This window comes from Gymnodraco acuticeps, unplaced genomic scaffold, assembly GCF_902827175.1.
Source record: "Gymnodraco acuticeps unplaced genomic scaffold, fGymAcu1.1, whole genome shotgun sequence".
Classification (NCBI taxonomy): domain Eukaryota; kingdom Metazoa; phylum Chordata; class Actinopteri; order Perciformes; family Bathydraconidae; genus Gymnodraco; species Gymnodraco acuticeps.
The window spans coordinates 559,170-583,073 of NW_022992079.1; the positions used below are offsets into that span (position 1 = coordinate 559,170).

At 38.8% G+C, this 23,904-nt stretch overlaps 1 protein-coding gene across 1 annotated transcript in view; it reads left to right on the forward strand.

Annotated features, from left to right (window-relative positions):
- Window positions 1–22,437, forward strand: part of stab1 (stabilin 1) — a 129,993-nt gene extending 107,556 nt beyond the window's left edge. The window contains 5 exon segments of the mRNA XM_034202366.1: window positions 525–659; window positions 1,038–1,142; window positions 10,206–10,358; window positions 11,231–11,335; window positions 22,265–22,437. Coding sequence (XP_034058257.1) covers window positions 525–659; window positions 1,038–1,142; window positions 10,206–10,358; window positions 11,231–11,335; window positions 22,265–22,330 — 564 coding nt within the window. The 3' untranslated portion in view covers window positions 22,331–22,437.
- Window positions 22,438–23,904: the final 1,467 nt, after the last annotated feature.

Sequence of the window (23,904 nt, forward strand, 5' to 3'; positions counted from 1 at the left end):
CTCGTGCCCTCATTGGTCATGTGCGCGTTCGTGTGTGTTGGAGGAGGGGCTCTGTAAGGAAGTCTGAAGGAAGGGGTAGATTTTTTTCAGTTGTGTACTTTCAAATTCTAGCTTACTCAAGCTGGTTTCTCCATTCTTACCTACCCTACCTTTAACTGAAATAAAAAAGATAAAAAATTAAACAAATTTATTTGTTAACTTTTAGGAAATAGTTACAGTAGTAATAGGTAATAAAGTTGTTATATCTAAGAGCAATTAAAATGAAGTGTAGCCATATTATATTTACAATATTTTTATTACAATATTTAGTATTATTTAGTTGACTATTGATCACTCCGTTAACATTGGAGCGTAGAGAGCACAGTTATTTAAAAAACAATTTTTTATTGTGTTTTGTCACTGTTTCATTTTATATGATATGATTATCTGATGAAAATGTTTTCGGTAAATGATTCAAACAGAGGACATGGACTGCAGAGGTTTTTTAAATGTGTGTGTGCGTGCGTGTGTTTCTCTGTGTGTAGACTCTGTCTGGTAGAGATCTTGAGTATCACATCTCAGCCAATCACAGCAGACGACCATTTAAGGATCTTAAGCACCAAGAAGTCATTGTATCCAGACTTGGGTTCAATCTGAATATTACCTATGGAAAAAATGAGGTGAGAAACACACATACAACACAATATGATGATAAGACAATAGAGCTTCACAAAAACAAAAATATTCTAATATGTTAGATAAGAAGCTAATAAAATTAATTTATGATACATGACAGGTTGAGCGTATTTAGAGTTTAATATTATCCCTCTAAACATTAAAGTACTTTTTTCCCCCATTTGAAGTTGTGTTGTGCTTCTTTGCAATGTTTTTTTTCCAAAATAAATTGGATTTGCAATATATAAAATAATATATTGTGAAGCCAGTTTCTTTGGTTCAGGTTAGTTTTGGATTGAGCTTTAAGATATTGTTTTCAGAGATATTTTATCACCATTTGTTTATTGATTTGTGTCTTTGGCTTTCTAATGATTTCCCCTTAGAGCTTTAAGCTGGTGAACAAGCAGCTGCTGGTGGGGTGGGACATTCCTGCTGTAAATGGGATCATCCACATCATCGAGTGCCCACTGACAGCGCCCCCTGCACCTGTAAGTTATAATGGTTTATCCCAAAGCTGTCATCATGCAGCAAGGTTTTTTATTGGAGTACATTCACCAAAGTAAAGCATAGATATGAGTCATAAATAGACAAGAATAACAAAAAAAAGCTACATGTAAATGCCTCCACCTGTCGAAAGAAGAGAAAATGTTAAAAACAAATGTGAAAAAAGTAACTATTTAATAAAATAAGAAGAGTATAAAAAGGTATAAAGAACAGTATGTAGTGCACATTTAGTGTAACAATTTACAATTGTCCTGCTTTCTGGTGAACTAATCAGTTGATTCAGTGAAAACAAAATTATATTTAGCATTAAAAAAAAAATGTAAACGCAAATATCCCACCAACAATGACATGGTTATGAGCATGGCCTCCAGAATGCGCCGTGACAACCAACCGTTCCTCATGCTAAATTGAAGTGACAACGTCCATAGAGTGGTGCATAGATGGCGTACTTTTTTAGGCCGACTTGGAAGTAAGCAACGCCCGGGTTCCCTCGTGTATTCGGACTTTTATATTCCATTTCGGATTAAAGCTGAAATTATCTCTGTGGTAAAAAATGTTTGCGGAAATGCCATCTCCAGAAGTAAAAAGCTAACATTAGTAAAAAGCTATCATTAATGATGACATTTCAACAAAGGAGTTCAATGGAGGCGTTTCATGCAGGGGTGTCTGGGAGAGAAACTCCTTCTGGAGGCAACTTCGGGATTTTAGCCTTTCCAAACCATCGACATGCACAAAAACCTATATTACACACTACAGGAAAGGGAAAACTCAGAAAAGCATAATAGGGCCTCTCTAAGGCAGCCAAAATCACAACAAAGTTTCTCTAATATTTTTCTGTTTCTGTTGTTAGACATGGAGGAAGAAATAGATAGACTTTTTTTTTTCCAAACAGCCTGAACTACTAACCTGCAAACTGTCAGACTTTCTCTGACATGTGAAGTGTTTGTGGCCATCTTTCTTTCATCCACATCCTGTAAACAGCTTCTTCTTCCTGTGATACAAAAACAAAATGGCTGCCAGGGTTAGTCCTGTTTAATTATTAATTTGAATTGGTTATATTTTAATTTTCCTTTTGGCAAATAAAGTAGAGCCAAGTAACCCTGGGGACAGTAAAACGTGATAGGGTATGTTTTTTTATGTCGTCGTTTATAGTATTTCAACCCAGTCTCACGGCATTTCGTGTTATAGTCACGACATTTAATCTATTAATTCGTGTTCACCAACACGATTTTCCCCTTTTTTTCGTGTCACACAGAACGATTTTAAAAGCAATGTATTTATATTGGTAGTATGTTTTGTGCCTGCACCACGTCTTTTTGTCCGGTCGGGTCTTGGAAGACCGGAAACTGTGTGGTTCATAAAAACATTTTCTTACTCAATATCAAGCCACGATTATTGATTTTATTTTAAATCGTATAATGTCTGACTTTTTTGGCCATCCGTGAGGAAAATAAATGGGGCTCAGAGCCTCAGAATACTGAAATCTATATTTTTTAAATCTTTTTTTCCTTCTAATTTGTTATTCTTTTCTAAATAACACACAATTATCCTTGTTTTTATTTATTTGTTTAATTCTATAATCTTGGGCTTTTTTGTCAGGAAACTGAATTTCAAAATAAAGTCACCGGAAACAGACGTAGGCGATACACACTGAACACTGAACTGATTACCCAAGATCCTCAACTATGGTTGAAGCTCGGTGATTGGATGTTTTAGCCACAATGCACGTTGGGATATGGTGTTTATGCAATATGAAATCCGAAAACATAAAAATTAAATACAAATTAATAATACTTTATTCCGAGTGTGCTTGCTTTTCTCTTTAAAAGTCATCACATAATGGCATTGTAATACACGGTTTGGCTGCATTAAATATTACACATTTGCCCTAGTTCTTTATTTATAGAGTCCTGATTAGAAGACCTTTTGACAAACTGGAAGAACTGCCACCGAAACTGAATACGTGACGTAGATCATAAATATATCAGCAATTAAACAACATCTTCAATTTCTCTTCACACAATACGTCTCCTTGCAGTATCAATACTAATTCGGCTGACTTTTATATTTGATCCAATTGGTAGATAGGTAGCGGTGCACAGCTGATAGACAGGGACTTGTAGTTTTTAAAGATATTATTGATTTTCTTTTAATTAAAGAATGAAAATACTGAGTTGAGAGAATAGTCAGGGGTTTTGGGTGATGGGAGACACATCTTTCAATAGCTTACCATTAAATGACGGTTATACCTTTCTGTCTATGATGTTTTACAAATCAGATATTAATGTCTAGAAGTAAAACATATCAAATATTATAGCAATATCCTGTAAAATGATGTGAAAACATGAATAGAACTACACATCTTCAGATGTTATACATACATAAGTGTCCTACACTAATAATAAAAAGTACAATTTGTTGTGTTAACACCTTAAACATGAACGTTTTTTAACCCTTACCGCCAAGTGGTTAAAGCACGTTATTGCATTTTTTTGTTGGATGTTATATTTGATGAAACAAATATTAAGAGTACATACAAAATAGGGGGAAAGTAGAAGGTCAATGATAGAAATATAGAATATACAAAATCAAGAAGATACTGTAAGTGATCTCTACAATAAAACTGTTTAGTGCCGGACGTGAAAAGATATTAATAGGAGGATGTGCAAAACAGACAAACTAATTAACCTTTATTTAAACATTAAAGAATACTTTAGGTTAAGGTCTTCTTTTAAATAAGTCTAATATATTACATGGTTTGTTTTGGGGCTTGACAATCAACTTTCCTGCAATGTTAACTATGTTGAAGCACTTATTTTAACTGATATTATACATATTAATTATACTCTTGTATAAGATGTATGTAGATAGTATAAGAAATGTGCAGAATATGACAGTTTAATGGTGGAGGTATACACACATATTGATAGATGTCTTGTAATACACTGTTCAGGGTCAGTGTATGTTTTGGTCATTGGATTTTCTTTTCACAAATGGATATTCAAAAACAAAAAACGACTGGATATTCGATTTTCGTTTTCAAATTGAAAAACCAAAATTGAAATACAAGGCGTTTTTCTTTATCATGGTCAAAAATTGATTTACTAAACTTAAAAAACGGGATGATTTTCATTTTCTACTTCTCAAAACAAAAAATAAAATCACTAGAAAACAGAAACAAAAACCCCCCCCCGTTTTTTCATATTCTTCTACCGGAAGTTGTCTTTCAAAATAAGAGCGCAGATGAGGACGGTCAATCCGTGTATCTACGGTCCATTTGTTTTCACAACAAAAACAGCCAAGACACATATTGAGCCCAGAAAATGAATGTTATTAAGGGCTGTAAATATAATAGGCCTATGTCTAAAATGGACAACATTGTTTGGATATTTATACAGCGATTCTGCACTGCGGTCAGCTCAGCCGTCTCTCGAGTTTGTTATAATTTTTTCTGCCAATAGTTCTTCGAGAGATCGATCCTGTTGGACTCAGTAGGCTAGTAGTGAAACTACTCCCACAACAAGTACTATGAAGTACTTACTGTGTACTTTTTGAGTAATCCTCTGTCAATGTCCCCTCCTGAGAACAAGAATGCATGTTTCTCTGCTATTTTGAATCAGCGTTAAAAAACCTTTCTTCATGAGACTGATATTGTTGGACAGAGTATTTTAAGAGTATTTTAAGAGGATATGGTAGACATGATATCAACAATACTGCCAGTCCGTAGTCCGGCAGCAGCATTTGTACCCCTTGGAAAGTCTTGCCCGCTATTTAAATTGACTTTGATTGAAGTTAATAACAATATTGATATGATATAGATATATAGATATGTGATGCAGTCTTTCTGAATACTTTTAAAATAAAATACTGCAAATTTAAGAATATTTGTAATGTTCTGCACAGATAGTGCCTTAACCCTCTATGGCATGACTTTTTATTTTGGAAGGAAAAACATGTTTCACCATGTGTTTTAGGAGCTTAGGGTTCCCTGATATTATTATTATTATTACTTGTTAGACGCTTTTATCCAAAGCGACGTACATACTCAATACTGAGGGCAATCCCCACAGGAGCAATTTGGGGTGAAGTGTCTTGCCCAGGGACACAACGACATGCTGACTGCAGTGGGGTTTGAACCTGTGACCCCCTGATCCCAATACCAAGGCTCTATTCACTGTGCCACACGCCTCCCTCCTTGATATTATATCAATTATAAAATGTGACCCCCCCACACCCCTCAACCAGGGGTTGGTTTGTTGCCTCAGGGCAACAATGTGCTACGAGGGTATTGAAACACCAAGGATTTCTACAATTGAGAAGAAATAGAAAAAACAACTCTATATGAATTAAAAAGGTTTTCTTTGTGTGTGTGTGTGTGTGGGTGTGTGTGTGTGTGTGTGTGTGTGTGTGTGTGTGTGTGTGTGTGTGTGTGTGTATGTGTGCGTGTGTGCGTCTTTGTGTATGTCTGTGTGTGTTTTAATCAGCGTTAAAAAACCTTTCTTCCTGAGACTGATATTGTTGGAGTGTTTTAAGAGGATGGTAGACATGATATCAGCAATACTTCCAGTCAGTACTGCGGGAGCAGCATTTTTACCCCTTGGAAAGTCTTTAGAGTCTGGCCTGGATAGCTGGTCACAACTATCCTTCAGCAAAGTGACACACTCTGTCACATGGTTGCCCTCTTATGATGCTGCTGTCTTTTAATATATAACTATTTCTCTGCCGCTAATTCGTGCCTCGCAGATTCTTCAGTCTCATCAGCCTCATCCTTCCATCAGTCCCAGTCAACGCCTCCAGCACGCTTCCAGTGTCTGACTCCATATGACATTGTCCTGATGCTGTAAGGGTGATGCCCCATGATCACAAAATGACCCCTCTAAAGTCTGAGTGCCAAGGACCTCATATTATGTCTGTCATTAATGTTACATCACCCATTATAACAGTTTTCTTTCCTTTTTTCTCTTCTCTTAACTGAATAGTCCTGTCTTTAAGTATAATACAATATAAAGTCATTTTCCTGCACCATTTTAAGGCTTCAAAAACAGGCATTTTTAGTGTATTTGTTTGGAGAAATGACACAATCAATGGCCCAGAATTGTACTTTATAAACTATGAATCTTGTGGTGCTTGAAAAAATACACACTGGCTAAGCCGGCCAGGATAAATGCCGTTTTTGGAGCTCTTTTTTGCAATATTTATTAAAATGTCATAGTTATTTAAACAAATCACTATCTGAGGATAATACAAGCAACCATAAAACACCCTTTACTAGAGCCATTGAAGCCCATGAAGAATGTATCCTTCCACAAATCTTTTCATATGCTGTATTAATAAAGCTGCCACATGTTTTCAAATTCAAGTTAAGGCACTATCTGTGCAGAACATTACAAATATTTTTAATTTGCAGTATTTTATTTTAAAAGTGTTCAGAAAGACTCCATCAAATATGCTATATAGGCTATCTATATATCTATATAATATCAATATTGTTATTAACTTCAATCAAAGTCAATTTAAATAGCGGGCAAGACTTTCCAAGGGGTAAAAATGCTGCTGCCAGACTACTGACTGGCAGTATTGCTGATATCATGTCTACCTCCATATCCTCTTAAAATACTCTGTCCAACAATATCAGTCTCATGAAGAAAGGTGTTTTAACGCTGATTCAAAATAGTAGAGAAACATGCATTCTTGTTCTCAGGAGGGGACATTGACAGAGGATTACTCAAAAAGTACACAGTAAGTACTTCATAGTACTTGTTGTGGGAGTAGTTTCACTACTAGCCTGAGTCCAACAGGATCGATCTCACGAAGAACTAATGGCAGAAAAAATAATAACAAACTCGAGAGACGGCTGAGCTGACCGCAGTGCAGAATCGCTGTATAGTTGAAATCTCCAAACAATGTTGTCCATTTTAGACATAGGCCTATTATATTTACAGCCCTTAATAACATTCATTTTCTGGGCTCAATATGTGTCTTGGCTGTTTTCGTTGTGAAAACAAATGGACCGTAGATACACGGATTGACCGTCCTCATCTGCGCTCTTATTTTGAAAGACAACTTCCGGTAGCAGAATATGAAAAAACAGGGGGTTTTTTGTTTCTGTTTTCTAGTGATTTTATTTTTTGTTTTGAGAAGTAGAAAATGAAAATCATCCCGTTTTTTAAGTTTAGTAAATCCATATTTGACCATGATAAAGAAAAATGCTTTGTATTTCAATTTTGGTTTTTCAATTTGAAAACGAAAATCAAATATCCAGTCGTTTTTTGTTTTTGAATATCCATTTGTGAAAAGAAAATCCAATGACCAAAACATACACTGACCATTGAGGAACCTGCGACCCATGTTTTTCATTCATTGTATAACTACACCGTAGTTGTGTATATGATATGTCAATAAACCTTAGAAAATCTTGAAATCTTGAAAGGGATGTACAAAATATCCATTATACAGTCTTTAATGAACTATTAGTAGAGAATAACGAGTAATGAATATACTTTATAGGGATCTGCAGATAAATGTTTAGTTTTTTCAAGCACCCACTATATCTCTCCTGATTGTTGACAATCACCTTCCCTGAATTTTACTCAGGTGTAACTAAAGTCTGCTTTAAGGGTTGTTTATATTTCACATCATTAATCAGAATCTGCAAAGTAACTGAAATAAATGTAGTGGAGTAAAAATACCAGGTTAACCTCTGAATTGTAGTGGAGTAGAATTACAAAGTAACAATGAGCTGTCATATGGGTATATTAATGCTGCCCATTTAGGACGCAAGCAATTTTCACCCATTTATTAATATGTTTTAAATTTGATAACACCAATGTGTTTCTTATCCCCTAAACCTCCAGGGGTGTACACAGTTTAATACTGGCAACTTCTAATTGTGGGAAAAACGAAAACGTCTTTTAAAACTACAATTCCCAGTAGAGACGTGCCATAGAACATGTTGCGAAACACAATAGCCAGCATGTGTAGTTTGAGTCCAGTTTTGGATAGTCTGCCGTGGTTTCATTCCATTTAATAGAGCTGTTTGATGCACGGCGTAACCTTGGCACACTGCCACTCCAACATCCAATCACAGAGCTTGAAGATTAATTACAGGGTTTGTCAAGCAAAGGGACTGTAGTCCCAAGTGAAGTGTCTACGGCCATCCTAAACTCCGAAAAAACTATTTGTTTAACGGAATCAAAGGTTAAAAACAAAGCATTGTACACAATTTAAACCAATCAATGTTGTGTAATTAACAAGGATAAACTAATGTTTTTAGTTGATGAGTACTGCAGATTACTATGCAAACTTCTAGACCGGAAATACTGTTGTCATCCCAAGCTGTTGCCTGGCAACACAATTCTGTTGATAGTTATTTAATATCGCATTAACACCTTATTTTATGTATGCACCACGACATCAAGTCAAATTCCTCGTATGTGTGAACCTACCTGGCAATCATAGGCGGAGTTTGACATTTGCGCTTGGGCGGCAAACCTTTTTTACTGACGTCAGTACACAATCCCAACTATTGCGTGGGGTGCTACGGATACAGTAGCAATAAAGCCAGCGTTCACCGCACTAAGAGTATGACTTTTCCACATACGAACACAACTCGTCCCGTCATGCACGCCTCATGCCCGCCGTACACACACTCATATGGAAGGGGCGGTCTCTCCCCCCAACAACAGTGCATTACATAACTGTAAAACGTATCATAACTGTGCACATCTTATACTTATTTGATAACTACTATATCCCTTGCTTACTTGAACACGCTACAATATTATTAACCAGTGTCCTACTTAGTGCAGAAGTAGACGCCTTAAACGTCCCAGAAATTGGACGTTTTAAAATCGCCGCATAACCATTACTGCTAATTATTGTAATACAATTGCTGAATCACTTGTATGCAAAAAAAAGCGAGGGAATTTGTGTCCTTAACCTCATACGTCACACACACACACGTCACAACATGCGACTGCTCAAAAATGAAATTATTTCAAACAAAACATGATATTATTCAGATTTGTATTGTAACAATCATCATATTATATCTAATCAAATATTGATATACGAAATATTTGTATTGGAACAGTTTTAGATATAGTAATGCTGGAACATATTTCAGCCACTAGGGGGGGCAATGCCCCCCCGCAAAATCCGCCTATGCTGGCAATAAACCCATTTCTGATTCTGATATCCCAACGTGCATTGCGGCTAAAACATCCATTCACCGAGCTTCAACCATAGCTGAGGATCTTGGCTAATCAGTTCAGTGGGTGTGTATTACCTACGTCTGTTTCCGGTGACTTTATTTTGAAATTCAGTTCCTGACGGACGGCAAAAAAGCCAGAGATTATAGAATTAAACAAATAAATAAAAACAAGGATAATTGTGTGTTATTGTTGAGTAAATAACAGTGTGTTATTTAGAAAAGAATAACACATTAGAAGGAAAAAAACATTTAAAAAATACAGATTTCAATATTCTGAGGCTCTGAGCCCCATTTATTTTCCTCACTGACAGCCCAAAAAGTCAGACATTGTACGATTTAAAATAAAATCAATAATCGTGGCTTGATATTGAGCAAGAAAATGTTTTTATGAACCCCACAGCTTCCGGTCTTCCAAGACCCGACCGGACAAAAAAGACGTGGTGCAGGCACGAAACATACTACCAATAGAAATTCATTGCTTTTAAAATCGTTCTGTGTGACACGAAAAAAAGGGGAACATCGTGTTGGTGAACACGAATCAATAGATTAAATGTCGTGACTATAACACGAAATGCTGTGAAACTGGGTTGAGTATTTCATTAAAAATAGTCATAAAAATTGGCCACTGAGAGTCACGTCTCCATGACGCCAGTGCAGCAAAGCGTTGCCATGCCGTGTGTGTGTGGTGTGTGTGTGGTGTGTGTGGCGTGCGTGGCGTGCGTGTGTGTGCGTGTGTGTGTGAAAAACAAGCATTGTTGAAGAAAAAAATTTAAGGTTTCCCTATATATTTAGTAACACTTGTAATGTGTGTGTTTGTCATATCTGTCTTCTCCAGATATCCGATCGTGCTTCTTCCCGAGGCCACACCCACTCGAGTGGCACTGTGTCGGCCATCTTGGTGTCATTGTTGCTGCTGTGTGTGTTGGCTGGACTTGGTTATTACGTCTTCAAACACAAAACGGACGCTTTCCGCTTCCACTATTTCAGAGTAAGACACGCACACACGGTTGAGAAGTGAAATATTTCATGACTTAATTCATTAACTCTAAATTAAGCTCAAGTCAAGCTTTCATTTGGGTTTGAAGTGTGTTGTGAGCAGGTAAAATGTGTATTTTAGAATTACAATTATTGTTAACATAATACTAACAATATTTTATGTTTTTGTAAGATCTTTGCATAATCTTTTTCAATTTGTTTTTATTTTGAAGCACATTTGGTTTAAGATTGTGAAATTAGCTTTTTTAATAAACTTGGATTTACTTTCTATAAGTAGGAGTACATGTGATGACTGTACTGTGCAAAGCTTTGTGAAGTTACAGAAAAAATTAAGTGGTTACGAAAAATCAGTTAGTTGTTAGGATTTTCTCCAAGAATCGTTTCAATTAGATACATATTAGAAAGCTGTGGCAAACAGCAATCAGTGCAAAACAGGAGACATTGTGTGAAAATAAGGAAAAAATTGTAAAACTTCACCACCGTCAAAAGGTAAGGCTAAATATGATTACATGTTAATATGAATGCAGCAGATCAGATTAGGATGTTTCGGGACTTTTGATTCGGAAATATGTTTTTTGTGGACTTCTTAGAATTGTACATGATCACCCAGCTATAGTTTGTCCTACAAAAGTCATCAAAGAAGTCATAGAAAAATCATAGTATAGTGTAGTGTGTCACAAAGAATGTCATAGCATAGTATGTCATAAAATTCACAAAAATGTTTCTAAAAAGTCATAAAAAACATTTTTTTAAAAAGCCATAGTATATCGAAACATGTAAAACATTAAAATAATTCTGTATACATTACAATCAATGAGATGTTTGCTGCGTAAAGCTAAGAGCGGTTTGTTTCCTCTGCGACAGAACGAGGATGAGGACGGTGCTGCAGGCAGCAGGATGAAGCCAGCACTGGTCTCCATCGCAAACCCACTGTACAGCGGCTCCAGAGCTTTCAGCGAGCCATTCGGGGTGAGTCTACAAAACAGACACTCAGTAACTTAGTAAGCACTTTGTTATTTAACTGCAGAAAAAACAGAAAGACTATGAAACTATAAAAGGTCAATGGTACAGTGGCTGACACGTGCAATAAGATAAGATAGACCTTTAATATTCCCCCGTAGGGATATACACGTGTCAAGCACCAACAGAATAAGAAGAAGCACAGATATTAAACGTGGAATATACAGGGAATTAAAATAATAAAATAATAAAACCCGAAAAAACATGTATTAACAGTAAGATAAGATAAGAAGTACTTTATTGATCCCAATTTGGGAAATGTTTGCATATTCATGGGAATAACAACATAAGGGAGTTAAACTGGAGTTAAAATATGATCTGGTGAATGTACATACTGTATACACGTATACAGATATGTGAGCAGAACAGATATGTTAAATATCTTTACATTAAAGGTGTGGGTATAAGTTGTATGTGCATAAAGTGCAAATATTATTAAGGTTCAGAGCAGTTCATTGATGGGTTAACCCGTGGTTGTGCAGCTTGATGGCTACATGCACAAAGGACTGTCCTCCCCCCTGATGGTGATGGGGGTCAGAGGGCTCTTGTTGCTCTGCCTGTAGTGCACCACCAGCTCCTTAGTCTTGCTGATGTTGAGCTGGAGGTGATTGTTGTCACACCAGCCTACAAAGTTCTCCACCAGGGCCCTGTACTCCTCCTTGTTGTCATCCATGATGTAGCTGACAATGGAGGAGTCATCGGAGAACTTCTCTACTGGAGGTCTACTGTAGGTGGTTGAGCCAGAGTTGAATCGGAAGTTGGAGGTGTAGAGGGTGAACAGGAATGGTGACAGCACAATTCATTGGGGTGCACAAGTGTTGTTCACCAGCACATCAGACACGCTTCCCTGCAGTCTGACACACTGAGGTCTGCTGGCGAGGTAGTCAGTGATCCAGGCCACCAGGCTGTGATCCACCTGCATCACTGACAGCTTCTCAGCCAGCAGGTGTGGCTGGATCGTGTTGAATGTGCTGGAGAAGTCGAAGAACATGAACTCAGGGAGCTGGGCAGCTTCTCCAGGTTTGTGAAGGCTCTGTGGAGCATGTAGATCAGGGGTGTCAAACTCAATCGAAGAAGAAGAAGAAGAAGAAGAAGAAGAAGAAGAAGAAGAAGAAGAAGAAGAAGAAGAAGAAGAAGAAGAAGAAGAAGAAGAAGAAGAAGAAGAAGAAGAAGAGAAAAGAAGAATAAATACACAAGCCAGATAAGATAATAATAATAAACGCATAAAAGACTCCGACTAATCACTAATACTACTCAAGACTACTACACATCAATGACTCATACGACCTACAACATCATCCGCCTACCTCCATCCTCTCCGTCCTCCTCTCCTCCTCCTACCTCCTCCTCCTCCTGCCCTCCTCCCTCCTCCTCCCCTCACTCCTCCTCCTCCTCCTCACTCCGCCTCCTCCTGCCTCCTCCTCCGCCTCCTCCTCCCCTCTCCTCCTCCCTCGCCTCCTCCTCCTCCTCCTCCTCCTCCTCCGCCTCCTCCTCCTCCTCCTCCCTCCTCCTCCTCCCTCCTCCTCTCCTCTCCTCCTCCTCATCCTCCTCCTCCTCCTCCTCCTCCTCCTCCCTCCTCCTCCTCCTCCTCCTCCTCCTCCTCCTCCTCCTCCTCCTCCTCCTCCTCCTCCTCCTCCTCCTCCTCCTCCTCCTCCTCCTCCTCCTCTCCTTTTCCTTTTCCAACTTTTGTTACCCCCACTGTCCTTTTAAGATGGGGGTGGGATGATCAAACCGGTTGAAGAACTAGTTAAGATCATTAGGTCCCCTCAATAGCCATGCTTGACTGTTTGTAGCATGTGAGCCTCAAGACGACCTTCCAGACGGGCTTAGCTAATTATCCTTGGCTGCCCTTAGCTCTTTCTTCAGCTCTTTCTGAACAGCTTTGTCCCCCACAGTGACTCGAGCCATGAAAGTCCTCTTATGCCCCTTTTCCACCAAACCGATTCCAGGGCCGGTTCCGGGCTAAAGCCTGATTAAGCTCTGGTTCTTCCTGTTTCCCGCTGTTACGTCCCCCTCTAGGGGTAGAGGAAAACAAAACACGCCAGTTGGAATTGGTATAATTATAAAGGGTTTATTTTAAATAGCTGGGTAAACAAAATGGCATGCATGAAGCCAGGAACAAACAAAAAGGCCAAAAGAGCACAGGTTGATAACTAACCAAACAAAAGGAGGACTCTAACAAAAGGAGTCTAATTGTATACAAGGGAATAAACACTATTACACTAAATGAGAAACAAAACAAAACCTCACTTTAAAAGTGGTACAGCTAACAAAAAGAGTCTGTACAAAAACACAGCTAAACTAAAGGCAACAAAATCCTAAACTACTCTACACACTATCTAAGCTACTCTACACTCTACTAATCATTCGAGTTTAACCACAGTTTAACAGATTTTGCTAAGGAGCAAGTAGCGAGAGGCGTCTGTCCACATGCCTCCAGAGTGATAATTGTCGCCAGGCTTTGTAAGAAAAACTCCAGCAGGTGTGCGCTGGCTGTGCGCTGGCTGTGCGCTACGATCGGAGTGCGTCGGGCTCGGCGTGCTCCAATCACAACCTTCAGGGGGCGGACCAGGAGATGGCAGCCAATCACGTCAGGGCAACCGCACAGCTCATTTACATACAACACAGCTTAACACAGTTAAGACGACCAGGAAGGCGACAGTCGTAACACCCCCACTTGGCTGCCCGGCAAGAACCAAAAACCAATACTTCACGCTTATGTCGGAGGCTTGGTCAGATTAACCTAAGCAATAACATTTAATGGCGAGTACGGCAAATTAGTTGTGACATTACATTACGTATCATTTAGCTGACGCTTTTGTCCAAAGCGACTAACAATAAGTGCAAAAACCATAAAGATTCAAACTAATGACAACAAGGAAAGTGCAGATGTATTCACTTCAAGCAAGATCATACCATAGTAAGTGCTGCTTAATTAGTTACATGGCCTAAATTAACTCGAAAAATGCTTCGTATTTTTTGGGGTTTTGGCAATAATTACATTGCCAAGGTAAATCGAAATAGGTGAGTTTTCAGTTTGAAACGGAATATATGCAGAGTTTTTGCTATCCTGATGTTAATGGTGGGCTCTTTTTGCCATTTAGGAGCAAGGATAGCAAACAGGCGTGTTTTTGAGGGGTACCTGGGTCCCACTCGCAGTGATGGAGTAGCAAGCCGATTGGCTGACGCCGAGCGAAGTGCACGTGCTGGAGTATATGGTTTAACCAAGGCCTGGATGTAGGAAGGGGCTGTTCCCTTCACAGCTCGGTAGGCCAGCACCAGTGTCTTGAAGCAGATTCTTGCATCCACTGGCAGCTAGTGGAGGGTATGAAGGAGTGGTGTAGAATGGGAGAACTTGGGTAGGTTGAAGACCAGTCTGGCTGCAGCGTTCTGAATTAGCTGTAGCAGTCTGATGGCGTTTGCAGGTAGACCAGCCAGGAGGGCGTTGCAGTAGTCCTGGCACAAGATGACCAGAGCCTGGACCAGGACCTGTGTTGCCTCCTGGGACAGTAGGGGTAGTTTTCTCCTGATGTCTCGGCAATCAGATGGCAGCACGTCTGTACCTGTCCCTGTCCGCTGTGCTTTCATGTCTGTTCTAGTGTTTTATCGTGATATCTGTTATCTTTGTAAAACACCGGTCAATATCTGTGAGCTGTTTTGGACAGTACAACCAGGGCGAGCATTGTTGTGTAACGTTACGGCTAAACATTACTGCCGTTCCTGGAGGACTGGGATCACTCTATCCGCTTGGACTGCGGAGCCTGTGCTCACTTCCTGTAGCTGAAACGCCACCTGTGTTGCGCTTGATTTTGGACTTTGGTGGACTGGGTTCATTGAGCTAAAGCATAGCATGACTGGGCTTGTGTTCCTGTTTACATGAGACGTCAAACAACGTCATCTTCGTTCTCGGGAGGACTGAAAGTCCGGACCGGATTCTCACCTCGCTGATCTGGCATTTCTCAACTTCGGCAGGACGGAAAAAGCGGACGGGTTTCCTGTGCTGATTTTCGGATTTCTTCAGCAGGCCTTCTCTACCCCCTGACACATGTCACCCAGCATGTTTCTCCTAATACCTATTTTTCTCCTATTGACTATTCTCCATCCATATGAGGTGCGTGAAGGGTGTGGAGACCAAAATGTGCCTCATCTTGTCTTCCCTAGTAAAGACACAAACTGGGATTCTACTTTATTTAAGAGCTCTGTAAATTGGAGCATTCTAATCTCCAAGGATCTCATGACTCTACCTTGTCTTATTCGTCTTTTTAGTCCTTATAACTGGTTGTTTTCAATGAACTCATATTCCTATGGTGGAAAGAGAGTAATAGGCCTATATAATGAATCTATGCAAACAACAACTTGGGTGAAAAGGAAATGTTTCATTGTTATCCTGCTTCTACTATCAGGAAATGTTCATCCAAACCCTGGACCAGATTTGAATTGTCTGAGTACCCCTGATGATTTTAAAGCAAGGTCGGGTCTTGGTATCATCCACATAAATGTCAGAAGTCTACTTCCTAAAATGGACCACATGAAAATCTGGGCAAAATCCTCTGATTCTGATGTTCTTGTTTTATCTGAAACTTGGCTAAAGAAATCTATCACGGACAAAGACATTGCAATTAAGGGTTACAATGTGTTATCATCACAATTTACAATTGTTGTGACCGTCCCAGCAAGAAAAATGTCATGCTACTGTACCATCCAATCATCTGTGTCTCTCAGCAGACAATTTGAACTACTTGCGCTGAAATTGGAACTTCTTAAGGGTCATTTTATCACTGTTGTAGGTGCTATAGACCCCCTTCAGCAAGCATTGAGGCTTTATCTTCACTGAGTCATCAGTTATCTTGCTTGGATTTTAATGATATTTTAATTGCTGGAGACTTTAATTAGGACTGGTTGTCCTCTGTCTCCGATAGTTTAAATCAACCTGTGACTCTTTTAATTACGCAACTTATCAATAGCCCAACTCGTCCTAATCTTAAACATCAAGATAAATCTTCTCTTATCGACTTATTTTTAACAAATGCGCCTCATTAGTTTTTGGATATTGGTATTTTTGCAAATGATATGAGTGACCATTGCGCAAAAACAAGACCACAAATAGTTTTTAAACGTGATTTTAAACATTTCTGCGAGCAAGCATTTTTTTCATGACCTGTGGGATTTTGATTGGAACAAGATCTCTCTCATTAGTGATGTTGAACTGGCATGGGATTATTTTCATGAGGCTTTTATATAAACAAACATGCTCCTTTCCGCAAATTTAGGGTGAAAGGGCTAACAAATCCCTGGTTTAGTCCTCAACTGGCCAGCATTTTAAAAGAAAGGGATATTGCCTGGTCAAGGGCCAGACAATCGAAATCCCAAGTGGATTGGATTGTTCTTAGATAGCTCCGAAATCGTTTCACCTTCCTAGTTAAAAAGGCTAAATCTTAGTACTACATTTCTAATACTACTAGTAACTTAAATGATCCAAAGAAATTCTGGAAGGTAATAAAAAACTCATTTGGAACAGAAACTAAGAATGAATTACCAGCCTGCATTGTTACAGACTCTCACTGACAAATCGGCCATTCTCAACTGCTTTAATGAACATTTTATTTCTTCTGGTTCTTTGTTTGTGTCCCTACATTCGGACCCTGAACAGAACGTTGATTCCTCACCACCTCCATCCCATCCCGTGGCTCAGCCATTCAATTTCACTTTTATCGAGGCGATAGAGGTCCATAAAGCATTGCAGAATCTGGATTCACACAAATCGGCAGGTCCGGACAAACTTCCTCCTCATTTTCTTAAATTAGCTGCAGACTTTATAGCTGAGCCGCTTACTTATCTTTTTAATGTATCTCTTTCCAACGATGAGATTCCTAACATATGGACATCTGCATATGTTCTTCCTTTACTGAAAGGAGGGGATCCCTCATCTGTTAATAATTATAGGCCAATTTCAAAATTATGTGTTGTAGCGAAGGTCCTTGAAAGGCTTCTCAGTGAACAACTTAAATTATTCTTGGACACAAATGATATTTTGTCAGAGCACCAATCCGGTTTTAGAAAACAACACAGCACAACAACTGCTGCTATTAAAGTGGTGAACAACATCATTGAGGCATTGGACTGTAAAAAGTATTGTGCAGCTCTATTTATTGATTTGTCAAAGCGTTTGACACAGTTGATCATATCATCCTGGCGGAAAGACTTCACAGTATCGGCTTATCTAGGCATACTGTAGGTTGGTTTTTAAATTATTTATCAGCGAGAACCCAATGTGTCCAATTTTCTGGGTCCTCTTCTTCCTTCCTCCCGATAGCAAAGGGTGTGCCACAAGGTTCCATATTAGGACCGATTCTTTTTTACCATATATGTAAATAATCTATATAATAATTTAGCAAATGCTTCTTACCATTTTGATGCAGATGATACTGTTATTTATTGTTCCTCCGCTTCTATAGAGCAAAGTCTAGATTTCCTCCAGTCTGCCTTTGATGTCATACAAACCCATTTATATCAACTAAAGTTGGTATTAAATGAAGAAAAATCCAAAGTGATGATATTTTCGAATGGCAAAAAGTTACCATCTATTCTACCCAAGATTTGTGCTGCTCAAGGGACTGACATTGAGAGGGTCACTACTTACACATATCTGGGATTTCTTATTGAACAGAACTTGTCTTTCAAGTTACACACGGAAAATGTTGTTTCAAAGCTAAAACTAAAATTAGGTTTCTTTTACAGGAATAAATCCTGTTTCTCTTTTCAGACAAGGAAACATTTGATATCTGCAACGTTTTTACCTGTATTAGATTATGGTGATCTGCTATACATGAATGCCTCCGACCAGTGCCTAAAGAGCTTGGATACATTTGCACATATATGTGTCAAAGAGAAAGTCTATATGGCCTGCGCTCCCAAGATTTTATTCAGATGCTGGTTCCTACAGTGAGAACAAAACTGGGTAAAACAGCTTTTAGATATGCTGCCCCCACAGCTGGGAACAATGTACAGAAGGAGCTGAAACTCTCAGATGTAATCACTATTGGGGAATTCAGGTCCATCTTAAAGGACAGAGAACACGACACCATTGGTAGATGTGAGTGCTCGTTTATCCTAAAATCGATTTAAATGTTGCCAGTTTTTAATGATTTTTAATAGTTTGTTTTATTTCGCATATTGACTGGCTAATGTGCCATTTTATTTGTGTTTTACAGCTGTATTTGTCTGCCTGTCTTGTCTGTGTTTTATCTGTTGTAACTTCGTTCATGCTGCCCTTCTTGGCTAGGTCACTCTTGGAAAAGAGATTTTAAGTCTTTTTACCTGGTTAAATAAAGGATATATATATACAGGGGTGCACATAACTTTTTTGCCCTGGTTTTCAAAGGAGCACCTGGAGATGTTGCTTGGTGCTCATCCTTAAAATGAAATAAACCGTAACTTTTGAGGGGGTCTTGACTTTATTTGCCAGACACACGGCACTGAACACACATGCAGAGGTGAACACAGAACACACATGCAGAGGTGAACACAAGACAACATTAGCACGACCAGTAATCCTACAAGCTGTCATCACTTCCCTCCTGACTGTTCTCCTCACTGTCTTCCTCTCTGTCAGACATGGTAGCTGATGATGTAGGCCTACTACTTTCTCTCTGGTTGAGTCTGCGATTAGCTGCTTGCATCCACAAGTCAACAGCTTGGATCGAAAGTCTCTATTGTCATCTTAGACAAGTGGATGTAATCAAATAAGTATGTGAACATAACCAATAACCTACCATAGCCAATAACAAATGAATGTAACTTATTTTATTTTTGTTGTTCATTCATATCTTATTTTATAGTTAACATTTTTTTATTTATGCATTTTTATCTCCAGTTTCAAAGGATATTTTTGGTTACTGTCCTATAGTATACATTGGAATGATTTCAAACCTGTTTATCCCAATAATTATAAAGTGCCTTGGAAATATATGTTTACATAAATTGTGACCAAACCGTTTGAGACCCACTGAGATAACTTAGACTAAAGTGAACTATCTAAACACTCAGAGTCCTTACCTCACTGAGCTGTAGTTATCAGCCTCTCAGTCTGACTGGAGAGGACTCTCCCTCCACATTATTGTAGAAACATCTTCTTCTTATATCCGTTAGAGCAGCTAGCACCAGATTCTAATAACAATAGCGCCGGTGTTGTGTCAAATTATGCACCCCTGTCGTGAAATGCACCCCGTGGCCTGCCGTAAAAAGCACCCCCCAAAAAAAGATGCTTCTATTAATCCCACCCTCAAGCACTTTGGAGGGTATAGTTGTAGGACTAGTACCAATAAATGGATCAAGTTTCATGTATGTGACACATTTATTGTCAGAGAGAGAGCAAGGGGTGCATATCGTGGCAACCAGGCTGTTCATAAAAAGCACCACCCAAAATTCAAAAAATTATATTAAACCCACCCTCAAGCACTTCACGTAAAAAGAAACAATACATTGTAAAGCACAAGTACAAGCAAAAGTATACAGACAGGACGTCACAATTAAATAAAAACATATATTAAATAAAAGATTAACTGAAAAATAAGTGACGAATGAATGCAAAATCCAGGATTCGACAACCCAACCATCAAAAAGACAACATAGAATAGCGGACTATACATTCAAATGCGCGTTCCCGTGTCAAGGGGTGCATTTCACGACGGGGGTGCATAATTTGACACAACACCGGCCCTCAGTTAATATGTAACTCGTAAATATCTTTCTCTCTCTCCTCTCTTCTCTCTCCCTTCTCTCTCTTCTCTCTCTCCCTCTCTCTCTCTCAATGTTGGTACGCAAATGCGCCTTTTTTCAAATGACCCGGTGCTCTTTTTTTAGTTACTAGTTACAGTTGCAAGAAAAAGTATGTGAACCCTTTGGATTCTCCACACATAGCGTTGTGTGTTCCTTCCAAACAACTCAACTTTGGTTTCATCTGTCCACAGAATATTTTGCCAGTAGTGCTGTGGAACATCCAGGTGCTCTTTTGCAAACTTCAAACGTGCAGCAATGTTTTTTCTGAACAGCAGTGGCTTCCTCCGTGGTGTCCTCCCATGAACTCCATTCGTGTTCAGTGTTTTACTGTAGATTCGTCAACAGAGATGTTAGCATGTGCCGGAGATTTCTTTAAGTCTCTAGCTGACACTCTAGGATTCTTCTTCACCTCATGGAGCATTCTGCGCTGTGCTCTTGCAGTCATCTTTACAGGACGGCCACTCCTAGGGAGAGTAGCAACAGTGCTGAACTTTCTCCATTTATAGACAATTTGTCTTACCGTGGACTGATGAACATCAAGGCTTTTAGAGATCCTTTTGTAACCCTTTCCAGCTTTATGCAAGTCAACTATTCTTAATCGTAGGTCTTCTGAGAGCTCTTTTGTACGAGGCATGGTTCACATCTGGCAATGCTTCTTAAGAATAGAAAATTCAAAACTGGTGTGTATTTTTTATAGGGCAGGGCAGCTTTAACCAACACCTCCAATCTCGTCTCATTGATTGGACTCCAGGTTGGCTGACTCCTGACTCCAATTAGCTCTTGAAGAAGTCTTTAGCCTAGGGGTTCACATACTTTTTCCACCCTGCACTGTGAATGTTTACATGGTGTGTTCAATAAAAACATGAAAACATATAATTGTTTGTGTGGTATTAGTTTAAGCAGACTGTGTTTGTCTATTGTTGTGACTTAGATGAAGATCAGAACACATTTTATGACCAACTTATGCAGAAATCCAGATAATTCCAAAGGGTTCACATACTTTTTCTTGCAACTGTATGTGCAGCCCTGTATATATATATATATATATATATATATATATATATATATATATATAGTGTGTATCTGCAGGATCGGGTTGCAGCAGCAATGTTAGCAGTGAAGTTCAACTGGTCATCCAGGGTCACGCCCAGGTTCCTTACAGTCTGAGTTGGGGAAGCAACAGAGGTGCCAATGTTGATGAACAGGTCATGGATGGGAAAGTCCTTACCTGGGTTGGTGAGCAGTTCAGTCTTGTATGGTTGAGCTTCAGGTGGTGAGCAAACATCCACTGATATATGTCAGCCAGACAAGCAGAGATGCTTGCGACCACCTGGGTTTCAGACCGGGGAGTCCAGGTACTCCTGCTGGGTTTTAACAAGTGCCGAAGTTAGTTACTCTTGTTTGTCAGCTACCTATTGTTTCCCATGATAACGGAGGGCATATAAGGTTTGAATCTCCTATTACTCGCCCTCTTCTGCCTCACGAGGGCTCCAGTTTGTGTCCCTCGTCTGTAACTACGTATGTCGGCTGGTAAATCCCTTGGTGGAACTGGAATTTTGCCCGGAAGGGAGAGGAGTGCTTCATGCGAGTAAGTGATAGTCCAGCATTTTGTATCCATTCTAGAAAGTATGATAAAAAGCCAAACACTATCATTTAAAACAAAGTACATTGAAAGGTCAAGAGTTATGAAAATAATTTAAAAAAAAGTAGAAACAAAGGAGAGCTGCTCAGATAGGTTTCCACTCACGGCGGCGCCAGCTAGAGAGCTTTAGAGAGGTAAATGCTCTACAACGGTCAGAACCCTTTCAATGCACATTTGTTGAGAAGTCAGTGAAGATGTTTCTACTGCGTGTGTTTCGGCATTTTTGCGTTTTTATTTTTGCAAAGTTCTTAAAACTGCAGCACATTTCTCATAATGGAAGTGTTTTGGGCCGTTTGCCCCTGTTGGACACCGTACAAAGGTGATGAGAAACACAACATCTAGACCACTTTCCGACCTCCTCTGAACATTCAGCTATAAATATTAACTTTACCACCAGAAGCCCTCCCAATGATTTTTGTGATTTTTCTGGTTCGCTGATTTTCTCTCCTTTCATGCAGGACGCCGGACCGTCTGAGCCAGCACAACCTGATGAGCCTCCACAGATTTTGGACCTGTCCTCATAAAAGTAGAGCGGTCTGTTTACAAATCACACATAACCTGTTGCCTTTATCAAGCTTTTTCTCAAATCATCTGTATCCAAATAAGAAATAAAAGATCTCTGTTTACTTTATCCAGATACTCTTTCTTTTTTTACTAGCAGAACATTTAATTATTCTATGTACCGTAAACGTTTGCAGCGTTTTAGCTCCTTGTAGCTTTAGTTTTACATTTTCTTAATGGATCTGATAAACTAAACGTACAGTAACGGCTCAGCACCAAACAACAGATGGTTAGAAGTTAAAGGCTACCTGCCTGGTGAAAAAAGTAGCTAAAAAGACATAATACAGTATGACAAAAAAATAAATGAAAAGAGACAGTTTAGTGAATCATAGTATACCAGATAATACACGAAAAATGTTTTTGATGTATGCCATTAAAACGTAATATAAAAAGTCTTAATTATGTCATTAAAACATTCATAAAAAATGTCATAAAGGTTTGGTTTAGTATGACATAATAAAAGCCATTAAATGGTCAATTAAGTTGAATTTATACGGCTTATTTGTAGTCTTCTTCAAATTTTCATTTAATGATAATAATAATATATTTTATTTCTATAGCGCTTTTCTTGAACCCAAAGACGCATTTGCACGTGCTTTGCTACATTTGTATTTTTTATTTGCATCGTTTTTGAAACTGCAGTTTCTCTGACTAGACATGTTTTAAGCTATTGTAACTAGGGTTGCAAAATTCCGGGAATTTTCAAAGATGGAAACTTTCCATGGGAATTAACGGTAATAAACGGGAATTTATGGGAATAAACTGGGAATTTTCAAAATTGAAGATTGGCTCTTCATAGGGAACGTAATTGTAGTTGGGGAAAGTATATTTTAGCATAATCTTGACTAAAACAAACAGATGCCATTCAAGTACACTTGAATATCCATGCCATAGCACACTGCTTACTGCATGGCTATTGAGACCACTCCCCCTCCATTCCTCCATCACATGCACAGATGAGTAATATTTAACTCAACATTCCTGTTTTCGTTCTTCAATGAAACAAATAATTGTTCAATAAAATAATTAAAACTTGTTCTGTTCTACTTAAAAAAAAAAAATGTAAAAAAAAGATCTGTTGAAATGTCATGTTTTTTGCTTAATTTTGCATCGAATATTTCCAAAATTCCCCATGGAAACTTTCCGGAAATTTACCGGAAACTTTCCGCCCCTTTGCAACCCTAATTGTAACACATTTCCACTTTTCCGCCACCATATTCAGACCACTCAAAGATGAAAAGGTGACTAGATGTTTTATTATTTTTTGTAAAACTTGGATACAACTTACGATCAGTATTTACAGACTTGCACCTTTATTTGTTTCGAAGGACATTAAAAGAATGCTTTATCCTTAACTTGAACATACAGAGTTAAAAGTAAAAAACAGTTTTAACAAAAGAACTACGTCACAATCACTGCAAATCGCAGCTTCTGGAAGACAATAAACTCCATCCGTCTGCTACTTTTCTGTCATTAATCATTGATGTTGTTGTATGTCAACAGAGAAAGTGCTGAGTGTCAGAAAACAGCATAGGCG